The sequence below is a fragment of the Condylura cristata genome, unplaced genomic scaffold, assembly GCF_000260355.1.
Source record: "Condylura cristata isolate star-nosed mole 26May11 unplaced genomic scaffold, ConCri1.0 scaffold00023, whole genome shotgun sequence".
In the NCBI taxonomy this organism is placed as follows: domain Eukaryota; kingdom Metazoa; phylum Chordata; class Mammalia; order Eulipotyphla; family Talpidae; genus Condylura; species Condylura cristata.
This window is the reverse complement of record NW_004567124.1, coordinates 1,482,769-1,507,734: the sequence shown is the minus strand read 5'-3', so window position 1 is coordinate 1,507,734 and position 24,966 is coordinate 1,482,769. Positions and strand designations below refer to the sequence as shown.

Sequence of the window (24,966 nt, the reverse complement as noted above, 5' to 3'; positions counted from 1 at the left end):
CCTGGCTGTGGAATTGTCCAGAAGAAAGAGAGAAGCATCCTTAGTGTCCACACAGCAGCGGTAGAGGCTACAGTGGTTTCCTAGAGCTCTCCTTCCTTGCCCCACATGCATGAAGTATGAGTCCTTTGACAGAGGGAGCTGGGAATCACCTGGGTGCCATCAGCCTCCTGTCAGACTACCTGGAGTGAGTAGTCAAAAATGAAGTCTCCATATCACAAGTCACTAGAAAAATCAGATTTTTATTTGAAAACATCTTCAAAGGCTAATGCCATAGTGGAACAACCCAAATCTAGTTGAACCAAACCCTCAGGGAATTAGAGGAGCATTGGCCAGTGCAAGCAAGTCTGTAAAAACATACATAGTTTATAAATGAGCACAACAGAGGATACATTGCCCCCAAAGGCCTAGGCTGGGGGAACAAAAGAGAAATGGAGAGCGGGGGCTCTGAAAGAATCAGGCACACTCATACCACTCTGAACTCCAGGAGGACCTCCAGAGCCTCTCCCTTGCAGCAAACCCCCAAGGTTCTAAGGCTGGGGCAAGGCTGGAGACCAGGCTCCCCAGCATTTGGCACAGTCACCCACAACTTGGCACCTCTCACGGTCTCTGACCAAGGAAGGTTCCATCCAAGTGGACCTGGTCTCCCCAGCCTCCAGCAAAAACCAGGGGTGGGAGGTGCTGGGGCAAGGAAAATTAGTTCCCTGAAAATATGATGAAAAGGTGTGATGAAGGGGGCTGGTTCCAGAAAGAAAAAAGAAGGGGCATTCATCCAAAGTGGCACTGTAGAGAATGGAACAGTAAGTTTCACCTGAGACAGACAGACTTGGTGCAGGAAAGTCACCAGGCCAGATTCTAAACTTACCCCTGGAGCCTGGGAGAAGATGTGGAGAACTCCAGTCTGAGCTTAGGGAATTGGTAGCCTCATTGGGTTTGTCATAAATAGAGCAGATAATCATGGTTCTGGAATAAATCACTTCAACCTGAATTTCTCCCCAGTTAACTTCTCTGAAGAGGGAAATACAGTGGCTATTTCTGATACCAGCTGGCTTCCTGCCCCCAACAGTGACATTCTCTGGTATCTCTGCATTCCCCGCTAAGGCCCTTCCAGAACCATCAGAGGTCCTATTTTAGTAGATGGGAGTTCTGGGGAGAGCAGGGCACAGTTCAGGGGCACAGATGCTTCTTAGAAGAGAAAATGCCTTAACAGAGAAGGCAAAGCCGCTACCTGTCTACCCTTCCCACCCCCACCTCTCTTGTCCCCAAAGACGCCCTTGACCTAGTCCTTGCTCAGATCAGGCTCATCTTGAACATCTCCACCTTATTCATGAAAAACAGAGTCGTGGACTGGACCCCCCCCCCCCCCGACTACTGGTGACCTGAGTGAGCTCTGCCCTGTGCTGGCTCAACACCATCACACCACCTGCCAGCCATGCCTCCCTGCCATTCCTGTGACTGAGAGCTGGGCAGTCAGGCAGGGAATACAAAGCCAGACCTCAAATCAAAGCCATTACCGCTCTCTTCCTCCCCACACCCACTTCCAGGACTAGGGCCGTTGGAAACGTTTGGGCACAGCAGGGGGAGGCCCGGTACCAGGTCTGTGGCCACAGTGATCAAAAGCCCTGCTCCACCTGTCTCACCAGGAAGTGGCAGCTGAGGACACAGAATTCCGGACCTCTGTTCTGCTTCATTGAAGTCTCCGCTGCGGCGCAGTCCCCTGCTGCGGGGAACGTCCTCTCAGTCTGAGCCAGTCTCCCATGAGGGGCCAGAACAGCCTGGATGGAGAGCCCACTGCTATCCGGGCACAAGCTCTCCTCTCTGCCTTTGCCCTACAGCTCCCTCCAGCCTGCCCTGGGCCTGTGAGATGCCCTGCTCCCTGCAGAGAAGCCCATGGCCCCCAGCAGAGCGTCTCAGGGAAGAGGAGAGCACAGTAGGTTTTGAGAGGAGAGGAAGGAGCGGCCACGCTCCACCTGTGTGCTAAAACTGTTTCCAAGGAGCAGACAGAATTGCCTTTTCATTTGAATGGTTGCTGAAGTTCAGTGTACAATTCCTCAGTTCCAAAAATCTGGCTTTTTGGCTTGAGTCCAAAAATTATAGGAATTTTATAAACAGGTCCTTGTGGTCACTCGTTAGAGGAAGAAAGTTGCAGGAAGGAGCGGGGATCGGAAATATTTTCCTTCACACTCAGTCCCAGCAGAGCAGGAGCCTGAAACAAGGGAACCTTAGCACCCAAGCATTCTTCTTGAAGGAGTAGGCGGCTGTTACCTGCACAAAGGAGAGATGCCCAGATCAGAGAAAACAGACAGTGGGTCTGTGAAGACTCTCTGCCCCCAGCTTTCTGAGCATAGGTCAGGGTGGGATCTCTGTACCTTGCCCAGCCAACCCTCCATCAAACCAGCTCAAGGGCAGGCCAAGTTCAGCCAGGATAGCAAGCAGCCTGCCAATGGCTTTGGCTCTGGTCCTTAAACCTCAACCCCAGAGGTACTAGGGAGAGAAAGGGTATCACCTGTGCCCAGGGATGGAGCCATCCCAATTCAGGGAGCATAGCTGCTGTTCCAGTTGGGAGATGCGGAATGCCAGGTAGGATGAGGACAAGACCAAGAAGCAGATCCTGGAGAAAAAGAAGGTAAAAGGAGGTGAATCTCTCTTCTATAAAAAGGGCATTTTCAGAGGCTCACTGAGAATAGGTGTGGAAACTAAGCTACTGGCAATTGGAGGAATTAAAGAACCCTTTCCCTACAACCATGTTCAAGCCTGGGCATCTTGCTTCTCAGAGGCCACTTGAGGGTTCTGATATTCACTCGCCCTAAAAGACTCATCCTCAAAGCTTAGCAGCTAAAAGACTCATCCTCAAAGCAAAGCAGGAGTTCTGGGACCTTCTGCTGAGCCCACTGTCTCTCTGACCAGTCAACATAGCACGGCACCACCTCAGGGAGGCCACTGAGCTTGCCCCTTAAACCAGTAGGACCATTCTGCCAGCAAGGTCCAAGGCTGACAGGCAAAATCTTGCCAGCAGAACTAGAGGAAGTTGATGAGGGAGGGAAAGAGGAAAGGCAATAGCCTGACATCCTCACGGCTCTACTGGTCTCAAGGCAAATTTACAGACAAGTCTAGGGTTCTAGAAATTGCCTAAGGATAGGCAGTGGGAAAGTCATGGTCTTCCCTGATCAGTATTTCTCCCCAATTATCTGATGCTCCCATTGCATTTTGTGAGGCCTCCCCCTCCCCAGCCCCATACCACTTTTCTCAAGAGTTTCATGTCCTGCCCCTCATCATTTTAACCCAGATTAAAAACTGGAGACAAATATCTTGCTATCAATGGCCTGCCATGAGGTCTCCAGACACCCCCTGGAGACTGAATTGACTTAGAACCATCCCCTGTCTCTGGAAAGCATCCTCCCCATGACACCAAGGACCCTGCTCCAAACACCCAGACACCAGGATGGGTCTCCCCTCCACCCATACAGTCACCTACAGCACAAAGAAGACCTTGAGGAGCTGGTAATCCCAGAGCCTCAGGTCCCCATCTTTCTTGAGCTCTTCCTCCAGCTTCTCCTCCACACAGACAGCGTTCTCTGTGAAGGAGAGAAGTTAGTCATTTCCCTGAGGCAGGCGGGACCCCAGACTAGCACGGCCATGCCCACCTCCCCCATTCTTGGGAGCTCTTGGCTTTCCCTCATGGACTTGGAGAAAGAAGCAGCACTCGGCTTTGTAACATTCTCTTTAGCACAAATGGGAGGAGGGAAAGCCTGGTCTTTGTGGACAGTTGTGCTGGACAAGCCCCTGGAACTCACCAGTCCCTGCAGGCTTCCTGGAGGGGAAGAAGCTGTCTGTCGAGTCCATGGCTGAAGGAGGGAGACAATGGATGCTGTTTGGGAGGGACAAGGACCTGGAGGCAGGGCATACTTTTCTCCACTTCATCTCTGGGATCAAGGCTTCCTGCAGGGAAGGCAGGAGAAGCTGTCTCATCATGGCACTTGGGGTCTCTTGCCAAGGGCTTGAAACCTCTTGAAACCAAAGCCTTATTACCACTGTGGATGCCTACCAGGCATGGAAGCAGGTACCCAGGCAGGCAGGTAACATTGCCATTGCAACCGCATGTCTATCCTATCTGCTCCCTTGCTGAGACCAGTCACTCCTCCAGGAAACCATGTATTTGAAGACTGGTAGTGTGGAAATATGTGCCAGACCCAGGGATGGACAGGCAGGAGCCAACAGGAATGTGCTCAGAGATCAGCTGATACCAAAAAAGCTCAGGATAATGAATCTTAGATGAGATAAATCACTCTAACCCTAAGCACTACATTAACCTTAGCAGAGGCACCTAGAATCTATTTCAATAAAAATGGGAACATCACCTTCTGTCCGCTGCAAGGTATTGTGCACATGGCATGCTTGGCTAGATGCTTAACAGTTATGGAAGGACATGTCAAACACCCTGGAGTCATTTCCACCCCCCTTCTCTACTTTAGAAACCTCAGTTGTACCTACCCAGAAACAAAGGAAACTGTAGGGACCTCAGCAAATCTATGATGACTGCCTGGGTTTGAGGTGACAGCCTTCTAGTTCTTCCTCAGGGACATTCCTAGCACCTTGAAGCCCCCCTGACTTTACTGAGGGAAAGAAGGGATTGAGTCATTGGCTATGCCCACACAAGTGTGGAATGGAGCCCATGCCAGTTGATCTCAGGCTAGAAGCTTTTGCTCCAGCCTCAGCTCTCACCAGAGACTTGCACTCAGGTTCCACTCGAAATTCTCTTACACTCAGACTCTTCTTGCTGGAAGGCTGAGGAGGAGAAAGAACAGGGGTCACTTGTCCATCTGGAACTGCCAACGCCAAGCACTGGGGTGGTGAGCACACCCTCCAGGAGAGCTTTACCTCCAAATAAGCCACATTGGGTCAGAGGGACTCTAGCCCCTCAAGTTTGCAGGGGTTCAACGAGTTAGCATTGGAGCAGAGGCACAATGCAAAGCAATGTACTCCACATGCTGCTGCCCTTCTCCCTTCTTCTCTAGAGAACCACAGAGAGTTGTAGGCATATTGGGGAGCAGTCATGGGCCCTGTCTGTCTGAAAACTGGGGGAACACAGGTGCAAGCATAAACATGGGCACACAAGGGTCACTGGCCTCAAAGAGATGTGCATACAAGCACAGGCACACAGTCCAAGGATGGCCTGTGATACTGAACCCCAGCCTCTTACTCCCCAGGCCTGGTGCTGAAGAGCTGGCCTTGTCCCAAGACTTTACTCCAGATGAGAGCAGCCTCCCTGGCCCCTTGAGTGCCTGCCTTGAGTGCCATACCTGTAGGTGGGTGCAGACATTCCTTAGCATGTCATATACACTGTCCCGGGAGAGCAGTGACACAAAGACATACTGGGACATGGAAAGAAAACAGAGTCAGGCTGTGGACTTCTGGGACTGGTAAGGGGAGACTGACAAGGACACACTGACCCAGAGACTCACTGACCTTCTGGCTGGTATTGGTGGTGATGGCCAGGCCGTTGGGAAGAAGCCGTGCCACCTTGTGTTTTTTGACCATTTGTACAGATAACACAGGAATGACCACCTAGGGAGAAAAGGTGAGCTGCTCTCAGGACTCATCTTCGATGACATAGTTTTTACAGGGTCCCAGCCGCTGCTGGCAGTGAGCCAAGCTCAGGCACCACTGAGAAGGCTAGCCCCATGTGGGAGAACCTTCCACCTTCTCAGGCAGCTCCCCTTCTACTAATCCCCCCTCCCACCCCTATCTTGTCAGCACAGGCCCCACCAGACTTACACCCAGTTAACCAAGCCAAGGATGATTCCTCTGGCAAATTCTCTATTCTAGGAATGGAGTTTCCTGAGTCATCTCCTGGCTGCGCTAATGGCTTCCCCTAAATGTGACATCCCATTCAATTTCTAAAGACACTCTGGAAACACCCATAGGCAAAATGGTTTAATTTAACTGCGATCTGTTGTGGCCAGCTCAGGCCAAATGTGGGGTCTAGATGGAGGCCTGTACGGAAGGGCGGGGCTGCTCCCCTGCACACTGATGCTCACCTTGCAGCTGTTCATCCGACCAGTGAAAGGTTTCCACAAGGGCCAGCATGCAGAGGCACAAGCAATTCCACAAGGGTGGGGGTGGGTGGGCTCTGCCTTCCCTGAGCTAAGGACAGGGGCTCACTGGCAACCCTTACTCCATACCTTGATATCCTTGCCAAAAAGGCTGGCATGGAAGCAGAGCCAGTTCTTAGAGATATAGAGCCGACCCTGAAGAAGCAGATCCCTCTGGAGAGCGCAGGAGCACACTGGGAAGTCACAGGAGAGAAGACTGCCATGAGCAAGGTCAGGCAGCCCCAGGGCCCTGGTCCTCACACTTAGGCATCCAGAGTCCAGTTTCAAGGATTCTCCTCCTCAGAATCCCCTTCCCAATTCTGGGTCCCCATTGATCCCTTCTCCCCAAACCCTAAGAATTCTGACTGCCCCATCCCACCCCACCTAACTGCTCGGTGTTTCTTTCTTTGTACCCAGGCCCCAAGTATCTGGGCAGGCCTTGGCTCCTTTAACCTGGGTTCTCACTCCAGGCAGAATCCCTTGCCTTGCCTTGCCCTGCCTTGCCCTGCCCTGGAGAGGAGGCCTTGATTGTGTGAATGCTACCACAGGCTCAGTGACAGCAGGCCTGAGCAGGAAAGAATAGTCACTACTAAAAGCAGAACAAAAATAAGATTTGGAAGCCTTACTTCCTCAAGTAAAATTCCATAACTTCAATTTTAAATCCCCCACCAGTGCTGTGTTCTCACGCTTTTTTTTTTTTTTTTTTTAAGCGAAAAGGACCAACTGTTTTCAAAGGACAGAGAGTTCCCATATCTAACTGTTGCCTTAGAGGCTCTGGAGGAGAGGACTCAGGCCTCCTCCGGCACCGGCAGCACCTGTCCAGTCCACACCAGGGAGACAGCTCACCTTTCAAAACGGCCTCCTCCAAAGGGATGTCCTTAAACAGCCTGTGGTACTGCTGGTTTTGTTTACTCTGTGGAGTCTGCAAACACAAGCTGCAGTTGAGAAGCCCTGGGAGATGGACCACTGAAGCTTGCCCTGCTCCCGCCACCAGGAAATAATGCAGTGGGGCCCCTGGGGGCCTAGCAAAGAGCAAACATAAGCAAGCAGTGGGTGTGGGGGACCGAGCTCCCCACCCAGCTCATTTCCCTGGGACGCTGGGTCTGACTGGAGTGGGATTCGCCACTCCATAAGGCCCAGCAGGGGACACCCACTTCGGATTCCTGGTGACAGATCTGGTGGCTCAGGAGTCAACAGCCACTGAATTCAGGCAGCCCAGGGCCCTCCATCGGTGGGCAGTGAGAAGTCAGCTTCCACACACTTACCACTTCGCGGCTGCTCTTTGTCTCTTCACTCTTCAAGTCTTCTGACCAGGGCAGACTGCAAAGGAGACATTCCATTCCAGGGACAAGGAACCCTCGGGTCTTGCCCATGGAACCTCAGTGCCAATTCTGCCCTGGCTTCAAGTCAGAAGCTTGAATGGCAGGGCAGAATGGAGACTGGGGGATCCCAGCAAAGTGCTCATCAGCATAAGCACATAGCTTGTCCCTGGGGAAGGGGGAGCTTGAATGCAGGGAGTAATTGCTAAGTGCTGTCTTTTGGGACAGCTGTGAGTAGTAGTCCCCAAGAGCTCTGCTCAGCCTCACTGAGAAGTCCCAGAGATGGTTAGGAGCTGCCCACCGCTGTGTGTCCAGAGCCCTATCCCATTTCTCTGGCCAAGGGGTAGGCAGAGGAGCAGATCCAAGACTAAATGAACAGGAAGTACAGGACTGGGACCTGGTGGGGGGAGGGGAGGGTGTGGGATGGAGGTGTCAGACTCACGGCTTTGGGGCCAGGCCATGGGCCATGACCCCCAAAGGACTGCTTTCCTTTGCAGCCTCTTCCCTGTAGACTCACCTGATGTAACAGGGGTTATCAAGGCTAGGGGAGTGGGGAGGAGCTGAAATGCAAAGGGCTGCCCTGGCCAGGTTAGCCTGAGGACAGGTAGGCAGGGAAGAGGCTGGTAATCTGAGAAGCCTGGACTCTGCTAGGTCCCAGTGCCCTGGCACAGTCCTGCTAGTGGGCGGAAGGGGCCCTGAGCAGCCATGCCCAACTTAACAGACCCACTAGGGGATCCCGACTCAGCCTTAATGTCCCCTTTCTACCAGGTAGCCTCCTGAAGGCTCCCCACCCCCACAATCTGCATGAATTTCTGACTTGGGGGAGCCTCACCTTGAGTCCGGGGACTCTTGACCTCTATCTAGTTTCTCTGTGCAGGACACAGAACTCTTCAGAGAAGCCGTCTTTCCATGCATCTGTTGGTTGCTAAAAAGAAACAGGACCATGTCAGGAAGGGGGATGCCATGGAGACCCTTTTCCCTGCCAGCTTCACTGTGCTTGGAGCAGCCCCGACCCCATCAGACCTTGCACTGCTGAGCCACAGCTCAGGCATGGGGGCTCTAGGCCAGCTGACAAAGGAGAGTGTCACTTGCCCTCTTCCTGAAAGTCTGACCTTCAGTTTATACCTGGGTGGGAAGGAAATTGATTATCTTATTTAGAGCCCAGGCACCTGTTAGGCCTCCGGTCCCACCCTTGAGTTAGATTGGGAGGGAGGACTCAGTACTGTTTAAACGGAAAGCAAAAGTTTCTGAGGTGCCAGAACAGTTTTACTGTAAACGGTCAAGTTCTGAAGAGTCCCTGAATACAGAGGCCTTATCAAAGCCAAGGAGCTAATGCAGCTGATGCTGTGGGAGTGGACTCTGGGACAGGAAGGTCTGGTCTGCCTACACCAGGAAGTGGCCTTGGTGGCCTTCAGAGAGTCACTCTGTCCTAACTACCAAACCACCTCAAAAATGTCCTGAGAAAGGGCCCCAGAGCAAGGAGATAACCTCGCTCCCTCATGACTTCTGAACTCCCTCATGGGGCTCCCTCATGACTTTTGAGCTCATGTTTCCACTAAACAACTCCAAAGCATAAGGCACCCCCAGTCTGATCCCCTAGGGCAGACTGACTAAGCAGAAATCAAGAAAGTCTAAACAATCAAACGGTCTCCAACAGAGTGGCTGAGGGACTGACATGGAGAGAGGGTGGCTGGAAACAGGACCAAGGCAGGTCAGTGTGATGCCAGGAATTGGTGGCAAGGTCCTGTGCAGGAGATAAGTTCTCTCAGGTGATAGGGAGCTGGAACCAGAACCTGTAAACCCCAGCATTCAACCTCTCTCTGTTCTGCATGATCAAGGCAAGTCAAAGTTCTCTTTGAAAGGTCACCCAGACCCCTCACCCAGGCCTCACACCCAGGCCCCCAGAATGGCAAAAGGTATCAATGTCTAGCGATATCAAGGTGAGATGCTGCTGAGTTGGCTTCGGGATGTTGCCCCAGGTTGCCACTCCCTCCCTCAGATTGCTGCTCTGGTAAGGATCAAAGACCCTGAACAAAGGAGAGGGAGAGGCTGACCAAAAGAGCAGTATGACTCACTGGTACTTTTCTACTACCTCCCCAGGCCCGACAGAGTGGGACAGAGCAGGACATATAAAAGACCCCGAGGCCCTCCCTGGTGGCACAGCCGGTTAAAGCACAGCACTAAGAAGCTGAAACCACTTCTGCATGAGTTCGATTCCCACCTGCCCCGGAAGTGACCACATGGTGTTGCAGACCTCTCCTGGCCCGCCCGCTGCTCCCCTCAGCAGTGTACTTCGTCCATCTGCCTGTTCTGCTCCCCACTCTGTCTCTGGTGAAGTCTTTCGCCACCCCTGAGTCTCTGGCCTATACCCCAGTTCTGTATGCACAAATAAATAAATCTTTAAAAAAAAAAAAAAAAGACCCCGAGCTTGTACCCTGCCTGCTGGGGTGGGGGGGACAGGGACTCCCAAGGCCCCTGCTGGGGGCCTGCAGACCTCGCCTGCCCGGCAGCACAATAAAGCCTTCCTCTCTCTTCTGTCTCCTTGCCTTATTCTATCTGAGGGACCTTATACTCTTCTTCAAGAGCAAGTCACCAAATCAGCTGAGTACCAGAACGCTTGGAGATTACCCTCCCCTACCTCGCCATTAGGTAGAATAAGAAGCCAACACTGACCAAGAGACAGGCTGGACTCAGAGTCACACAGTGTAGAGCTGGGTGACTTCCCCCCAAAACTCAGGCCAATCACAGCCATGTGGCCTGGTGACCCTGCCTCAACCGAATGGAGAGTTTTGGTACACACTTCAACGTGGTACACACCTCAGCGTACATTTCCTGAATCTAACAAAGTGACATACTGTGCTAGTGATTTGAAATTTCTGAATTTGGTTTCATCATTTCACATTTCATAAAAAGTCTCCCCCATTGCTTGATTTTTTTAATGTTCACTATAGAAAATACAAGAATTATAAACTACGATGATCAGAATCATAAGGGAAAAAATAAAACTGCTCAAAGAAAATATTTATGCATAAATGCATAATTTAATATGAGTGGAATTTTATAGCATATAATTTGTATGTCCTACTTTCGTTGCTTAAGATGATCGCTGCCCTATTCCTGGGATAGATTCTCAGAAATGAAATTAGTGGATAGAAAATGAATATTTCTTAGCCTTTTTAGAGCCACCTCCAAAATGCTTTGCAGATGCTATAGCCATTAATGTGGTCATCAGCACTACTGGGGTGCTCTTTTCCCTACATTCAAACCTGACACATGGTATTAGCTTTTTTTCACCTTGCAAATTTGATAGGTGGAAAAAGTTACTATTCTCATTTCTATTTCTGCTTACAGGTAGGTCAAATAGTATTTTTTTCAAATATATATTAGTCATTAGAATTTCTTCTGTGGCAGGAAGGGTTGGGGAAGGGAGGAAGGACTGGAAAAGATGGGGTAATAGCACAGATGGTTTGGTGGAGGGTAAGTGGAACAGAAGAGCAAACTGTAACTCGCAAAATTAAGAGTTTAAAAAGTTTCATCTGTAAATTATCAATTGAGAGTTTATTTTTCTTACTGATTTGTATAATTTTTTACTAAGAATATTAATCCATACTTTATCATCACTATAAATATTTTCCCCCAGTTTGGTATTTGCCTTTTAGTTTTATTTGGTATTGTTGCTGCATTTGTGTTTAATTTTTGTGGACAGTGCTGGACCTGTCTTTGTCTCTCTGTTCCTGGTTTGAACTGTGTGCTCTGACAGGAGAGGCCTCCTTAGGGAAAGAGAAGCAGGCATAAGAAACCACTGAGCCCTGAGCCCAGGAGTCCACTAAACCACCAGGAAGAGACAAAATGGGCTCCACTTTAAGGAATATGCACTTCAGCCTGGAGCACTACAAGAAGGAAGTTGGCCTGTGACTCTCAGAACTGTAGTTCAGCAAAAATCACAGACACTGGGACCTCCCTGGTTAAAGTCTCAGCACTATCAAGCTACAGGCAGCCATTGCAGCAGTTCAATCCCAGACCAGAGCCCATCCCAGCCAGAGGACCGACCCACATGGCATGGCAGACTGCTCCTGACCGGCCCGCTGCCCACCTCAGCAGCGTATTTCAGTTGATCTGCCTGTTCTGCTTGCTTCCCGCTCTGTCTCTGGCGAATCCTCTCACCCCTCACACCTCTGGCCTACACCCGTTCTTGTGTGCATACATCAATAAAAATAAACCTTAAAAAAAAAAGTCACAGAAACTGTGCTTTACCAAATCATGCCAGATTTAATCTAATCTTGTGTGGAAAAATCATACCTTTGCATGGATTCTGAATCAAACTCATCCTAGCCTCTAGCTCCAACTGTGGCTTTCTCAGGGAGGGGTGCCAAGCCTAGACAAAGGGCCCCCATCCAACACAGCCTAAAGACTCCTGTCATACTGTCAGTGTGCTCCAACTCTCCATCTCCAGGGGCCCCAGCGTGTTTCTTCCATCCCTGACTCCCCTCCCCCACAGGAACCATGAGCAAGGCTAGCTTGCAGCAGACCCTTGAGACACACTGGAGGTCAAGGACAGAGGCTGGAGAGAGAGACAGACCGTGGGGACTGCAAAACTCTGGGTGCGTTTCCCACAGCATCTTCAGAGAAAATCCTGGCCATTGACGGGAGTCAAAAATGACTTTTGAGAAAAATACCAGATGGTTTCATTCATAGCAGGAGCATAAAGGACCAGAGGAAAAAAATAATAATGAACAACTATATTCCAAAGACATTTTACGGAGGTGGAGTGGGGAATGGGATCAAAAATGGGGGGGCAGAGTGCACAGGGCTATGGTGATGCCACACGGGTGATTTGGTGATGGGAAGCCCATGGGGGTTACAACTGAGATGGAAAAAGGCACAAAATAATGTAAAAATAAACTATTATAATAAATTTAAAAAATGACTTTTGAGCACCTTTCCACTAAGAGAAACCCCTGTAGGTGTGATGGCAAAGAGCCACACCTTCCCTTGACCTACTCAACCAGTCCCTCTGGCTGTCTTGACAATGCCGCTGATACTGGGCACCAGGGACCTGTGGTGGAAAAGCTTAGTTATCTCCAATACAGACTTGCTGCTAATTCATCTTCTCCCCATAGTGTTTGTTTAGATGAATGAAAATAAAGAAACACCAGACAGAAAGGTCCTAGTAGCAAGGTTGCTGAACACTCACCAGCAGAAAGTCAGACGGGAACACCCAAGGATCATCTGGGCCCTGACCTGAAGCCAGAAGGGAGCCGCAGAGCGGGGAACCAGCCTGCTCAACCTGCCTGCAGCCCCCTGGTAATCTCTGTTCATTTCCACATGGATTTTTTTTTCAGGAGTCAGCTGCTCATTATCTGTGCTATGGATGACACCCCCTATCTCCACATCCATATTACAGAGTTGGGATCAGGGTTTCCAAATCCATGCCTTTTTTTTTTTCCTTCAGCCAAACTCACAAAAAAATATCATTGTCAGGAGAACAGAGCAAGGGACCCAGTAGTTTGTGATATTAAGGGAGATTAAATAAAAACATTGGACAACTCCTCCAGCACGGCCCTTTCCTGCCTGGTCTGAAGCAGGAAGGCCAGTCCAGAGAACACAGACCCTGTGCCGCTGGCTAGTGCAGGATCGCGGTCACTGCCACACCTTCATTCGTTCCACAAATACTGAGCTTATCACACCATAACCTGGTATGGGCCTGCCCTGTCTGAGGGGTTGCTGAGAGGGCAGGATGGCACCAGAGATGTCAGAGCTGAGCTAGGGGAGACACAGAAGGCAGGAGAGAGGGAGAGGGACAGTGAGGAGGGACCCCAAGATGCAAGCTGCACTGCTTTTGCACACCTTGTGGACCAGACTCCAGGGGGTACCACACACAAGCTCTCATCTCTGGAAGCCTCCCCCAGGCTTCACTTCCATATCTCCAGCTGTAATCTAACCCCTCCATCTCCTCCTAAATGTCGGACCTGCCTCTAGATATATCCATCAAAGTGAACTCAGCATCAGCCCCCAACTTGGCTTCCTTCTGAGCACTTAGCCCCACAGACTCCCCCCTTCACAGCAGCCAAGGCACAGTCCTCAATTCATTCTCTTCCCCGCCCCCACAGCCAGCCATTCTCCAAGGCTTTCCACGCCATCTACTTTCTCCACCCCTGCTACACAGACAAACCAGGCCACCATCACCCTTTTCTTGGATGTTGGTAGCAGCTCCCAAACTCAACCCACTTGTAGCCACCGCTAGCCTTACATCTCCCAGCTTGCTCACCGCAGTAGCCCTCACACTGGCATGCTCACTCTACCTGCAATTCCTTCCCACGTGTGTCTATCTGGGAAACTCCCGGTCATCTTCCAAGCCCTAATCAAATGTTGCCTCATCTGTGAAATCTTTCCTGGTGTGCCCCCTGCTGAGCTGCTCACACCCTCCGGGTGGGTCCTTGTCCCTACCAGCACTTTCTACACCAGCCTGTGCTTGTCTGTTCATCTTCTGTCAGCCCCAACTGACTCTGAGGTCCCCCAAGTGTGTGTCATACGGCTCTGTTCCCATTGCCTACTGCTAAAAGAATGAGTAAAGGACACACAGAAAGGGATGATGATACCCAGGAGGGAGGAGGGGAGAGAAGAGGCAAGGCCATGGGAGTGAAGAGGCACAGGATAATTGACAGCCTGCAGGGAGGAGAGGGGGGGTGGCAGACATGAACTAATGAGGGTCATCCAGAGACTGGCCCTTCCCTCCAGGGGCCCTCATCTGTGGGGCAGGCTGATAGTCCTGGCCCCACATCACTCAATCCTCAATCCTTGTGCTTGACTGATCAAATGTGGAATTCCAGTGGGAGGCAGAAGACATACAGGAGAGGATAAATGGCCCAGACAGGACAGGATGGGGTAGGTGGCAGAAAGCACAGGCTGGGCCCGCCCTACCTCCCTTGCGTTGCAGCGCTGGCTTGGCAGCGTGCCCTGGGTTGTCACTCGCCTGGCAACGCTCCTCAAGCTCACCCATCCCCCTGCCCCAAACCCAGCCTTTCTTAACCACAGGGCAAGCCTCCCTCCAGAGCTCCTCCAAACCACTGGCAGGAGCAAGCCTGGCGCTGAAGCAGAAGCAGACAGTTGGGCTGGCCTAGCAGCCCAAGCCAGCTGGGTCTTGGTCATGGGCGGGTCCCGGGAGGCGCCCACACTCTCCCAAGATGACTTCTATTGGACATCTGACAACCTAGAGCATCCTGTGTCATCCCCCAGCTCTGCTCAAAGCCGGCTCTACCCTCTCCTGTGGCCAGCCAGGGCTTTATGGCCTAGTGACCTTCTCTTCCACCAGCAAAAACACCTCTTAGCAGCAGAGACCTCCAGAGACACAACACTGAGTGGACATGTCCTGGAAAGAATGTTAGTCACTGGGGGTTGGTGGCCTGGACCTGGGCTGCCTCTCTAGCAGCTGCTCTGGATACCCCCAGTTTTCCTCACTTCACCTCTACCTCTCACTCAGCATGCAGCTCACCTCCCACTTGAGGGAAAAGATTGCACCCTGCTGACTACCATGCAGCCTGCAGGGTACACATTAGAATCACCTCTAGAGCTTCCTAAAGAAACAAAGAATACCTGAGCCCTGTCACAGGCCAATTAAATCTGAATTTCTGAGGTGACATTTAAGCAACTAGATATTTTTTTTATTTTATTATTTTTTAAAGATTTATTTATTTGTGCATACAGAACTGGGGTATAGGCCAGAGGCTCAGGGGCGGTGAGAGGCTTCACCAGAGACAGAGTGGGGAGCAGAACAGGCAGATCGACGAAGTACACTGCTGAGGGGAGCAGCGGGCGGGTCAGGAGAGGTCTGCCACACCATGTGGTCACCTCCGGGGCAGGCAGGAATCGAACTCATGCTGAAGTGGCTTTAGCTTCTCAGTGCTGTGCTTTAACCCACTGCGCCACCAGGGAGGACCACAACTAGATATTTTTAACAAATTATTTCAGTAAAATTACAAATAGGAAAATGCATATAAAGTCTAACAGCAAGAGTCAATGGACTTCCCAGTACCTGGAACCCAGCCCCTCAGATGCTCCTCCTGCTCCTGCCAGTCTCATTGCCCCTCTTTCCCCCCATTTCAAGGATCACTGGCAACACATTCGTGCAATGCCTATTCTTGGGTGACTTATTTATTTTACGCAGCTATCCATTTGTGATACTGGGCCGCAATACTGTGTGTACCTGTGAACTGCACTTTCACTGGGGTTTGAAATTCCATTACTTGGACACACTACAAAAATGTCACTTCCAGTTTTTACCTGTTATGAAAGTGTTACTAAGAACATTCCAGTACCTGTCTCGTGGACACAAGAATATATACACTTCTATGGGTAAACACTCAGGATTGGAATTGCTGGGTCATAAGGCAGGTAGCTCTTCAGCTGCAGACTTCTCAAGATGTTCAGGTGATTTTAACCCCACAGCTAGTCAGTGTGTCCTAGCTCAGGGGAGAAGCAAACTACCTGGTCAACAAGGCCAGTCCTTGTGCCTGGTTCTGGGTCTAGGGCCATGCCCTTAATACTGTTAGTACAGAGCACCTCATCTTCATGAACATATTCACACAGTGCATTTGTGTCACAGAAGCAAGAAGGCCGGCGGCCTGTACACACATGACAGACAGGTTCTGAAATAGTCTGTCCTTCCTGTGGACTTTCCTGTCGCCTATCAGGGCCGTAGTACAAACACACAGCCCAGAAACTGGCTCACAAGACCTTTCTCTCCCAAAGAGAGTGTGGCTCTAGCCAGGTTTATCATCAGCACACTAAACATGAAGATAAAAGGTCATGTCCTGGGCCCTCCCTGGTGGTGAAGACGGTTAAAGCACAGCACTAAGAAGCTAAAGCCACTTCAGCATGAGTTTGATTCCCACCAGCCCCCGGAGGTGATCATGTGGTACAGCAGACCTCTCCTGACCCGCCCCCTGCTCCCCTCAGCAGTGTACTGCCTGTTCTGCTCCCCACTCTGTCTCTGGTGAAGCCTCTCACCGGCCCTGCCCCTCTGGCCTGTACCCCAGTTCGGTATGCACAAATAAATAAATCTTTAAAAAAAAAAAGTCATGTTCATCCTTTGCAAGAAATCATTCTATGATTGTCATCTCCACACTTACATGAGGCTGCACCTTACTTTCAACTTTCTACACTGATATTCCATATGTTGGACAACAACTTCAACATTTCTGATAATTTCAAAAAGGAAGAAAATCCCAAAATTGAATTCCATAATGAGTGTGAAGAGGTGGGGATGATCTGGGAGCCACAGACTGTTCCTATTCTGTTGTACAATTCACTACTCCTGGCAAAGGTGTTGGGGGCCCAGGCACTCAGCACATTCACAATTTTGACTTTCCAGAACAGGTGAATACTTTCAGTTAGGTATGGGGAGCGGGGCCGATGACCCCTGGGATAGGAATGGGCTGAACTTTCCGTTTCCAACTGTGGCATCCTGGCAATCAATGATAGGATGTGGAGGGCCAGAGTCCTGCTTCCCCAGACACCACAGCTGGGACCACCTGACTTTGGTCCCACAGCGGACGATCGTTAGTGTGCTCCACACCCCAGCAAAGTGATCTGCAAGCTGAAAAAAACGAGCCGGCAATCAGATCCCGCCCTAATGAGTCCTAACGGGGAAATACAAGATGGGAGTTATGTAGCCAGAGGTGTGCAGAGGCTGGAGACTCTGCAGGTGTGTTGGAGCAGAATACCGGGTGCTCGATTTAAGCACCCGGAGCCTGAGTAGACTTACGGGAGAGAGTGAGAAGGGAAGTGGGGAGAGCAAAGAGTGTGCATGTCCCTTGGCTGCTCATTAACTTTCATTTCTGCTTCGAGAGCCTCAATACTCAATACTTGCTGCTCATTAACTTTCAATTCTGTTTCCAGGGACTCTATATAGTACTCAGCACTTATGGCCAGCTCATACCTCATCTTCCCAAAGGCCAGAGTCAAGGTACACATGTGACAGCATTCACGCCTTGCAGTGGCGGTCACAAGTATAGTACAGAGACTCAGCTGGGTTTGCAGGGTCAGAACGCCATGCAGGGCCATCTGATGTCCAAGCCTGGGGTCCACCAAGAACTCACAGAGTCTTCGGAGCTTAGGAGGGGAGAAGAATGCTGGCAAATGTTTAAAACAAGTCAAGCCCTAGGAGCCCAGGGAGCCTCTGGGAAGAAGAGAGGCAACCAGATCTGTCTCAGGGTCTCCTATCATCATGAGTTCAGCTCTAGTTCTGTGAGGTAGCATGGTTTCCCTTGTACAGATGAGGAAACTGAGGTCCAAAGAGCTAAAATATCTTGCTCTTGACTACATAAATGAAAGTAATAGAGCTAGAATTCACATTTCAGCCTAACTAAAAGTATTCACTCATCCTACCATGGCATCTGCTAGAAGGCTGGGAGGCCCTGGAATCTTCTATGGACAGCTGCAGGGCCATGCTCCAGCTCTCCCCAACGGTCCCATTCAGTAGCGGGAAATGAGAGAGAAGGGGGATCTCTTGAACAGAGATAATGATGCAGGGGCCCTTCTGGGGAGTGGGGTTCCCTAAATCAGAACCCCCTCCCCCAAAGCCTTTATCTCTCCTACTCAAAGAGCTAAACAAACTGGGAGAGCTAGTTGCTCAGGAGGAGATGTGGGTTGGCCCAGCCCTCTGGGGGTGGCTGGCTCTGGCCTGAACAAGGACCCCTTTGAGCTCTGGTGCAAACAAGAACTCCTTCCACCTACAGGGATCTCCGATCCCCTGCATCTTCTATCCAATGGGCCAAGAGCAAAGATCACCCCACTTCCCACTGCTAGCAGCTATGACCTTCCCCACTGCCTGCTGCTCACTGTCCAGGGCTCTCAAGTATCCTGGCGCTGGTCAATCTAGTCCTTAGCTACTGGTTGAGTGAATCCCCTACCTGTTTTCTCTGCTCCCTAACCTCCCACCTAAGCCTGTGCTCCCTCAGCACACCAGAAAGCCCAGCTCTACATAGAGGTGGGTTTTAGGAGCAATGTGCCCAGGCTGACAGCTTACCTGGACTCAGGAGGTGCCGCTCCCAGCTCAGCCTCCCCTCTCATTCTTATCCCCAAGTACCTCTTATCCCCTGAAGCCTGACCAGCCGGTACCTTTGGGGAGAGCAGGTACCTCCCTCCCTTCTTCGTTGCACCGCCTGCTCATGTGGCCATCTCCCCACTGGACTGTCTTATTTATTCATCTCTTATCCCAGGGTCTCATCAAGCTTCAGGCATACAGTAAGTCCTCAATAACTGTTCACTGAATAAACAAATGCTCCCTGCTGAAAAGCTCCTTCAGCAGCAGTGGGACCTTGGGACACACAAGACCTGGCATGAGAGCAGTTCATTCAAGTTTGCTTCTGGCTCCCCCTGGCCCTCTGGACTCCCCTATTCCAACCCTCCCCTCCTTAACCTGCAGCTATGTGAGGCTGCTATGAGAAAATGACAGAAGTCCTGGCCCAGTCCTGGAGAGCAAGGCCCACTGAATCTCACACTGCCTATAGCTGAGTTGGCCCCGTGTCTCATCGTGTCCCTTATGGGGTGCCTACAGGGGTAGCTCCCCCAGAGAATGTACCACCAGGTCACAAACTAAACCCACAAGGCTCCATACATGTCCCTCATGATTGACTCCTCCCCTGGGATGACAGCCAGGGAAAGCAACTGGGAAGGGGCAAACACCTGGACCACACCCAGTTGCTCCCTCCCACCCCTCTCAGGCCCTAAGGCAACCCACAGCACAGGCCCAGTCTTGCTCAGGCTCACGCCCTCTCTTCTCCTCCCTCCACCAGAGGTCTGAGGCCAGTAACTGCTGCCCCCTTCCTGGCCAGAACTCAAAGGCCTACAGAGTGAGAATGGTCACCAGGGAGACAGGCAGGACAAACAGCTGAAACCGGGAAGCTTTGTTCCTGGGGAGATCCAGGATTTCCTGCAAAGCCCAGGCCGTAACAGGGAGCAGGCAACGGTTGGTTCTGCTGAGTGACCCGCCTGTCGCTGGCCTCATCCCATAGTGCCCACTGCTGTTGCAGCATTTGTTTGAGCTGGCACCCCCAGAACCTGGTCACAGACCACTTTTTCTTGGCAGGCCACTTGGGGCCTGGCTGTTTCCAGACAAAAAGCTGGTCATTCAGGTCTAAAAACAGACTTGTATTCATTAAGAAACAGTGCACCCCTGTGCTCTTCGTGGCCACCTCCGATGGGCCGACTGAGGGGAAGGCCCACAGACAACCGTAGCCGCTCAGGCCACTCACAGCTACCAGGAGGTGTGGCTACTCTTAGGACAAGTCAGCTCTGTCCATCCACAGACAGTGTTCAGTGCGCCCTAACCCAGGCACCCTGCAACACCCTCTCAGAATCTGGTTTTCTGCACCCACTCGGGTCTTCTCAGGGCACAGGCAGGTCTGAAAGATCTCAGGCTCCAGGTCATGAGTCAAGAAGACAGGGAAGCTGAACTGTAAGTTCCTCACTGCTAAAAGGCCTTGGGGAAATACTCTCTTTCCAGGCCTCAATTACTGCCCTGAAAACTGGCAAGAAAGTCTCAGTGCTGTAGGGAAAGCAAATGTTGTCTAAGAGAAAGAACCAAGTATAGTCAGGAACGTGGACATCTGTGGTCAGAAAAACTCCCACCCCAGCAGAGGCCGGCAGGAGCACCGTCTTCAAAGGGCCACCGGCAACCTCCCTGCCTCCCTTCCACAAATATCCTCTGAATGCCTGCTGTTCGCTCCACTCTGTGAGAGGGTTGTGTATACTAAGAGAGGTGTATACTAACAAGCTACTATCCCCAAAACGCCTGGTGGGAGCAGCAGACATAAGACAAATATTTATATAAGTCAATACATAATTATAACTGTGCAATAAATGCTATGAAGGAAAAGCTGTGTCCTGGGAGGACATCTCAACTGTACAAAGCTAGGAAAACTTCCTTGGAGAAGCAGAAGCATTTGAGATGATAGCCACAATGCTAGTCATGTGGCATGTGGGGGTGAGGGTAAGGGAGTCGGAGGGCTGGGAGGGGAATATGATGCGCAAAGGTCCTGAAGCCAGAGATGTGCAGCATTTATGAGGAACATAAATGGCGCCTTTGTGTCTGGCCAGTAGAGGTGAGCAGTAAAGTCAGGAGCAACGAGTCTGCAGAAGGTGACAGACCAGATCATGCAGAAGCCTGTGAGTCCTGTGGGTTTGATCATAACCCTAAAATCAATGGGGAATCAATGAAGGGATTAAAATAGGGAAATGCACTGTATAGGTTGTATGTTAAAGAAATCGCTCTGATACGTAGGCTTGCTTCAAAGTAACCCAAAGGAGGTGGGGTAGGATGGGGTGGGGGACAGAGTGGAGTTTGATTATTGATAAAATAGGGACAATCTTATGTTGATGGTTCTTGTAGCTAGAAGACAAGCCTACCCAACAATTCTCTTGTCTTTTATATGTTTTCATATGTCCCTGGTGGGACAACAAGTTAAGGTAAAGCACTGCGAAGCTAGCCAAAACTGCTTCGGCAAGAGTTCAATCCCTGATCAGGGAGGTGACCCCCAAGGTGCAGCAGACCTCTCCTGTCTTGCCCACTGCTCCCCTCAACAGTGCACTTTATAGATCTGCCTATCTTGCTCCCCCCTCTGCCCTGTACCTCTGGCTTATACCCCAGTTCTGTATGCATAAATAAGTAAATCTTAAAAAAAAACATTTTCCCCATGGAGACAGATTAGGAGATTGTATTCTGGCAGAAATGATTTGTCAAACTTGGTGGCACTGGAGATGGAGGGCCAGGGATGGATTCAAGAAATATTATTTACAAATAGAGTCAACTTGACAATCAACTGAATGTGGAGGCATAAAGGACTTTGTGTTAAATATGACTATAGGCTAAGATGCAACACTGCAAGCTAGCCACAGCTATAGGTTTCTGGTTTGAGCATGTAGGATAATGCTCTGTCTTGCTAAGGCAAAACAGAGGTAAATGTATTGGAAAAAGAGAATATTTGGAGAAAACAATCATGAATTCAGTCTTGTACATGTATGAGGAGGTGTCAAGCTATATATGAGTAAGGGGGTTCAGAAGAAAGTCCCACACTGGAGGGATAAGTTTCTGTGTTATTGGTACATGGATGGGAACAGAAACTAGGAAGATCTCCAGGGCAAGTAGGTACATAAGGAAGAGCAGCTATCAAGAAGAGTACCAAGGCCAATTCAATTCTAAAGTAGTCTTTTCAACAAATGGTGTTGGGACAACTGTATATCCACATGTAAAAGAATTAAGTTCAACTATCTCAGGCCATATACAAAAATTAACAACAAAAAAAGTCAGAACTAAAACTACAAAATTCATAAAAGAAAACTCTTCAGTTAGGCAATGATCTTCAATTAGATGGTGGCCTTCTGATATGACACAAAAAAGCACAAGAAACAACAAAAAGAAATCACATAACCTATTTAAAATTGGAAATATTGTGTTGCCAAAAGTATCATTATGAAAGTAAAAAGACAATCATAGATAAGAGAAAATACTTGCAAATCATGTATCTTGTAAATGACTAACATTCAGAACACAAAGAGCTCTACAACTTTGCAGATACACTAAGTCAAATAGCCAGTCACAGAAAGAAAAATACTGTGTGACTCCACTTACATGAAGTATCTAAAGTAAAATTTATAGAAACAGAAAATAGACAGGTGGTTACCAGGTGCTGGAGAGAGAAGGAAATGGAGAGCTATTTAATGGGTATAGAGTTGCAGTTTTGCAAGATGAAAAAGTCCTGCAGCTTATTTGCACAATGATATGAATACACTTATACTGAACTATATAACTGAACTTAGAAATTATTAAGATGGTTAGTTTTATGGTATATGATTTTTTTAACACATAATTTAAAAAGAACTCAAAGTTGAGAAATAAAAATACAGGGCCCTCCCTGGTGGAGCAGCGGGTTAAAACATAGCACTAAGAAGCTAAAGCCACTTGGGCATGAGTTCGATCTCCGCCCCTAGATGATCCACATGGCACAGCAGACCTCTCCAGACCCGCCTGCTGCTCCCCTCAGTAGTGTACTTCCTCAGTCTGCTTGTTCTGCTCCCCACTCTGTCTCTAGTGAATCCTCTCACCACCCCTGCACCTCTGGCCTGTACCCCAGTTCTGTATTCATAAATAAAGAAATCTTAAAAAAAAAAAAAAAGAAAATACAATTACAAATGGGCAAATGTTTGAAAACCACTTTTTTCCAAAGAAGACAGCAAATGACCGAGTACATGAAAAGATTCTCCAGATCACTGGAGACTGCATCAAGAAATCGCAAATCAAAAGCACAATGAGCTACCACACACCTATAATCATTAACAGGTGTTGAAGAGGATATGGACAAATCGACCCTCACATATTGCTGGTGGGAATGTAAAATGGTGTAACGGCTATGGAAAACAGTTTGGTGGCTCATCAAGATTGATTAAACAAAAAGTTAATATATAACCAAACTTATTTGGTGACCATTTACTATATGTCTGGCTTCTAGGTAGGTTCACAAGAGACAAAACATATCTACACAAAATCTTGTGAGAATGCTCGCAGCAAATAATTAATAATTATTATAATCATAATAGCTTAAACATGGAAACAATCCAAATACCCATCAACTGACCAATGGATAAACAAATTATGGTATATCCATTCAATGGAATATAATTCAGCCATAAAAAGGAATGAAGTGATTATACACTCCACAATACAAATAAACTTTTAAAACATGTTAAGTGAAAGAAGTGTGACAAAAGACCACATAATTTAGAATTCCATGGATGGAAAACGTCCAAATTTGGGAAATCCATAGACACAGAAAGTAAATTAGTAGTTGCCAGAAACTGGGAGGCAGGGAGGACAATGTGAAATGACTAATACCTTATAGCTCCCTTTTGGGATGATGAAACTGTTTTGGAGTTAAGACAGTGATGGAGGTTGTACAATTTTGTGAATATACTAAACGTCGCTGAATTGTACACTTTAAAAGAATGAGCTTTATGGTATAAAAATTAAATCTGGAGAAGGAAGAGTTTAGGGAAGGAGGAGGAGGAAGAAAAGGAAAAGCCTGGGACCTGGAGAATCACAGCATTTAAAGATGTGGAGGAGGAAGGAGAGTCCCCCCCCAAAGAGGTTAGAGGAGCGTGACCCAAAAGGTAGCCAGGAAACTAGGTAACAAGTGGTCCTGGAAGTCAAATAGCAGTTTCAAAAAGGAGACATGGGAAAGCAGCGAAATATGCCGAGAGGCCAAGAGGAGGAAGACCAAAAGGCAACAAGGAGAGAGGATGGCTAACTACCCCCAGAAGGTAGAGGGGGCACGAAAGCTGACTCCCGTGCTGAAGGCTGGCTCCTCTTCCTTCCCAACCTGGCTGGTGACTGTACCCTGGGATGGGCAGTGAAGAACGGCGGGGCGTCTGAACCCCAGTGAGCGTGCTCCTAAACATCCAAATCCCCGGGCAGCTCTCGGACCTGCTTCCCGCCCCTTCCACGCAGTGAAAAGACCTCAGAGATACAGGCGGAGAAGACGCGGGATCCGACGTTCCTCTCGCGGTTTCCGGAGGGAGGACGAGCTGCACCCTCACAGCCTGGTTGCCCCTTGCTCTGTCATCCTCACCTGACGCTCCACACCTCTAGTGCTGTGCTGCCGCAGCCAGCGAATCACAAGTCCATTTTCTGCGTCTGCCTTTGGGAGAGCTAGGCAGGGTCACTGGCGTGGGGAGGCAACCACACCCAGAATTCCAGCACGGCACTCAGTCGCGGCTCCCCAGCTCCCGGAGACTGCGCCGCCCGCCGGAGATCCAGAGAGGCTGCTGACCCCCCGGGCGGATCCTTTGGTGGAGCTGATGGGCCTTTCGGAGTAGGAGCAAAAGCCTGCATAGACTGGGGGCCTGTTGGAAGCGCAGCTGTTGCTACCGCATCTCCTGGCTTCCCGGAAAAGCACCACCCCCCAACCTACCCGCCTCTGGCACGATTTGAGACACTGTAAGCAGGGTCCTAGTGAAGCCACCTCGGCTACCCAGGCTGTGCTCCGACTAAAAGTTCAGATTCCTGAGCGATAACCTAGTCTCAAGGATCAGGCTGGGTGCTGGAACTTTTCCCACGTTGGCTAACTGCTGAGAACCCCCTAGTAATGCCTGCTCCCCCACCATTGTTTCACCATTGTACTGAAAGTTCTAGACATTGCTCAAAGGAGAGAAAAATAAAAGTTTGAGGCACTAAAAATGAAATGACTATTATTTGAAATATGGTGAGATAAACCACAGGAGCACACATGGCCAGTTGCAAACCAGAAGAAAGCAGCCCAGATATTTATTTGGGCACTGGGTTGGGCAGACCTGTGATGGGGAAAGATACATAATGAACGCTAATAGAATTAGTAATTATTATAGTGGCTTTGGAATGACCGTAAAAAAATCAATAGTTCCTCTGTATACTTGCAATAAATAGGTAGAAAATATTTTTGGGATAAGCATTCTATTCATGTGGCAACAACAAATAAAAATATCCAAGAGTGAAATTTTAAAAGGCAGAAACTCTATGACAAGAAAAA

General features: G+C 49.6%; 1 protein-coding gene across 3 annotated transcripts; it reads right to left on the bottom strand.

Annotated features, from left to right (window-relative positions):
* Positions 1-234: 234 nt before the first annotated feature.
* On the bottom strand, positions 235-24,301 carry GRAMD2 (GRAM domain containing 2). Of its 3 annotated transcripts, none has more exons than XM_012728737.1 (12): positions 24,031-24,301; positions 8,241-8,333; positions 7,355-7,409; positions 6,936-7,011; positions 6,180-6,283; positions 5,464-5,562; positions 5,298-5,369; positions 4,720-4,782; positions 3,792-3,936; positions 3,473-3,572; positions 2,504-2,608; positions 235-2,262 (listed from the first exon to the last, which is right to left on the bottom strand). In XM_012728737.1, the coding sequence occupies exons 2-12, from the start codon at positions 8,321-8,323 to the stop codon at positions 2,259-2,261; spliced, it is 906 nt and encodes a 301-aa protein (XP_012584191.1). In that variant the 5' UTR covers positions 8,324-8,333; positions 24,031-24,301; the 3' UTR covers positions 235-2,258. The 3 variants fall into 3 exon arrangements, with proteins under 3 accessions (XP_012584191.1, XP_012584194.1, XP_012584193.1); XM_012728740.1 differs by lacking the exon at positions 24,031-24,301 and adding an exon at positions 23,886-24,020; XM_012728739.1 differs by lacking the exon at positions 3,473-3,572.
* Between the last annotated feature and the right edge of the window lie 665 nt (positions 24,302-24,966).

Bases quoted from the DNA above. Each gene is read 5' to 3' on its own strand.
- GRAMD2 (XM_012728737.1), bottom strand. From the start codon at position 8,323: ATGCATGGAAAGACGGCTTCTCTGAAGAGTTCTGTGTCCTGCACAGAG. The intron at 7,410-8,240 runs GTGAGGCTCCCC...TCTCCTTTGCAG, and splicing joins CAAGAGTCCCCGGACTCAAG to TCTGCCCTGGTCAGAAGACT. The intron at 3,573-3,791 runs GTGAGTTCCAGG...TCTCCTTCACAG, and splicing joins CAGGAAGCCTGCAGGGACTG to AGAACGCTGTCTGTGTGGAG.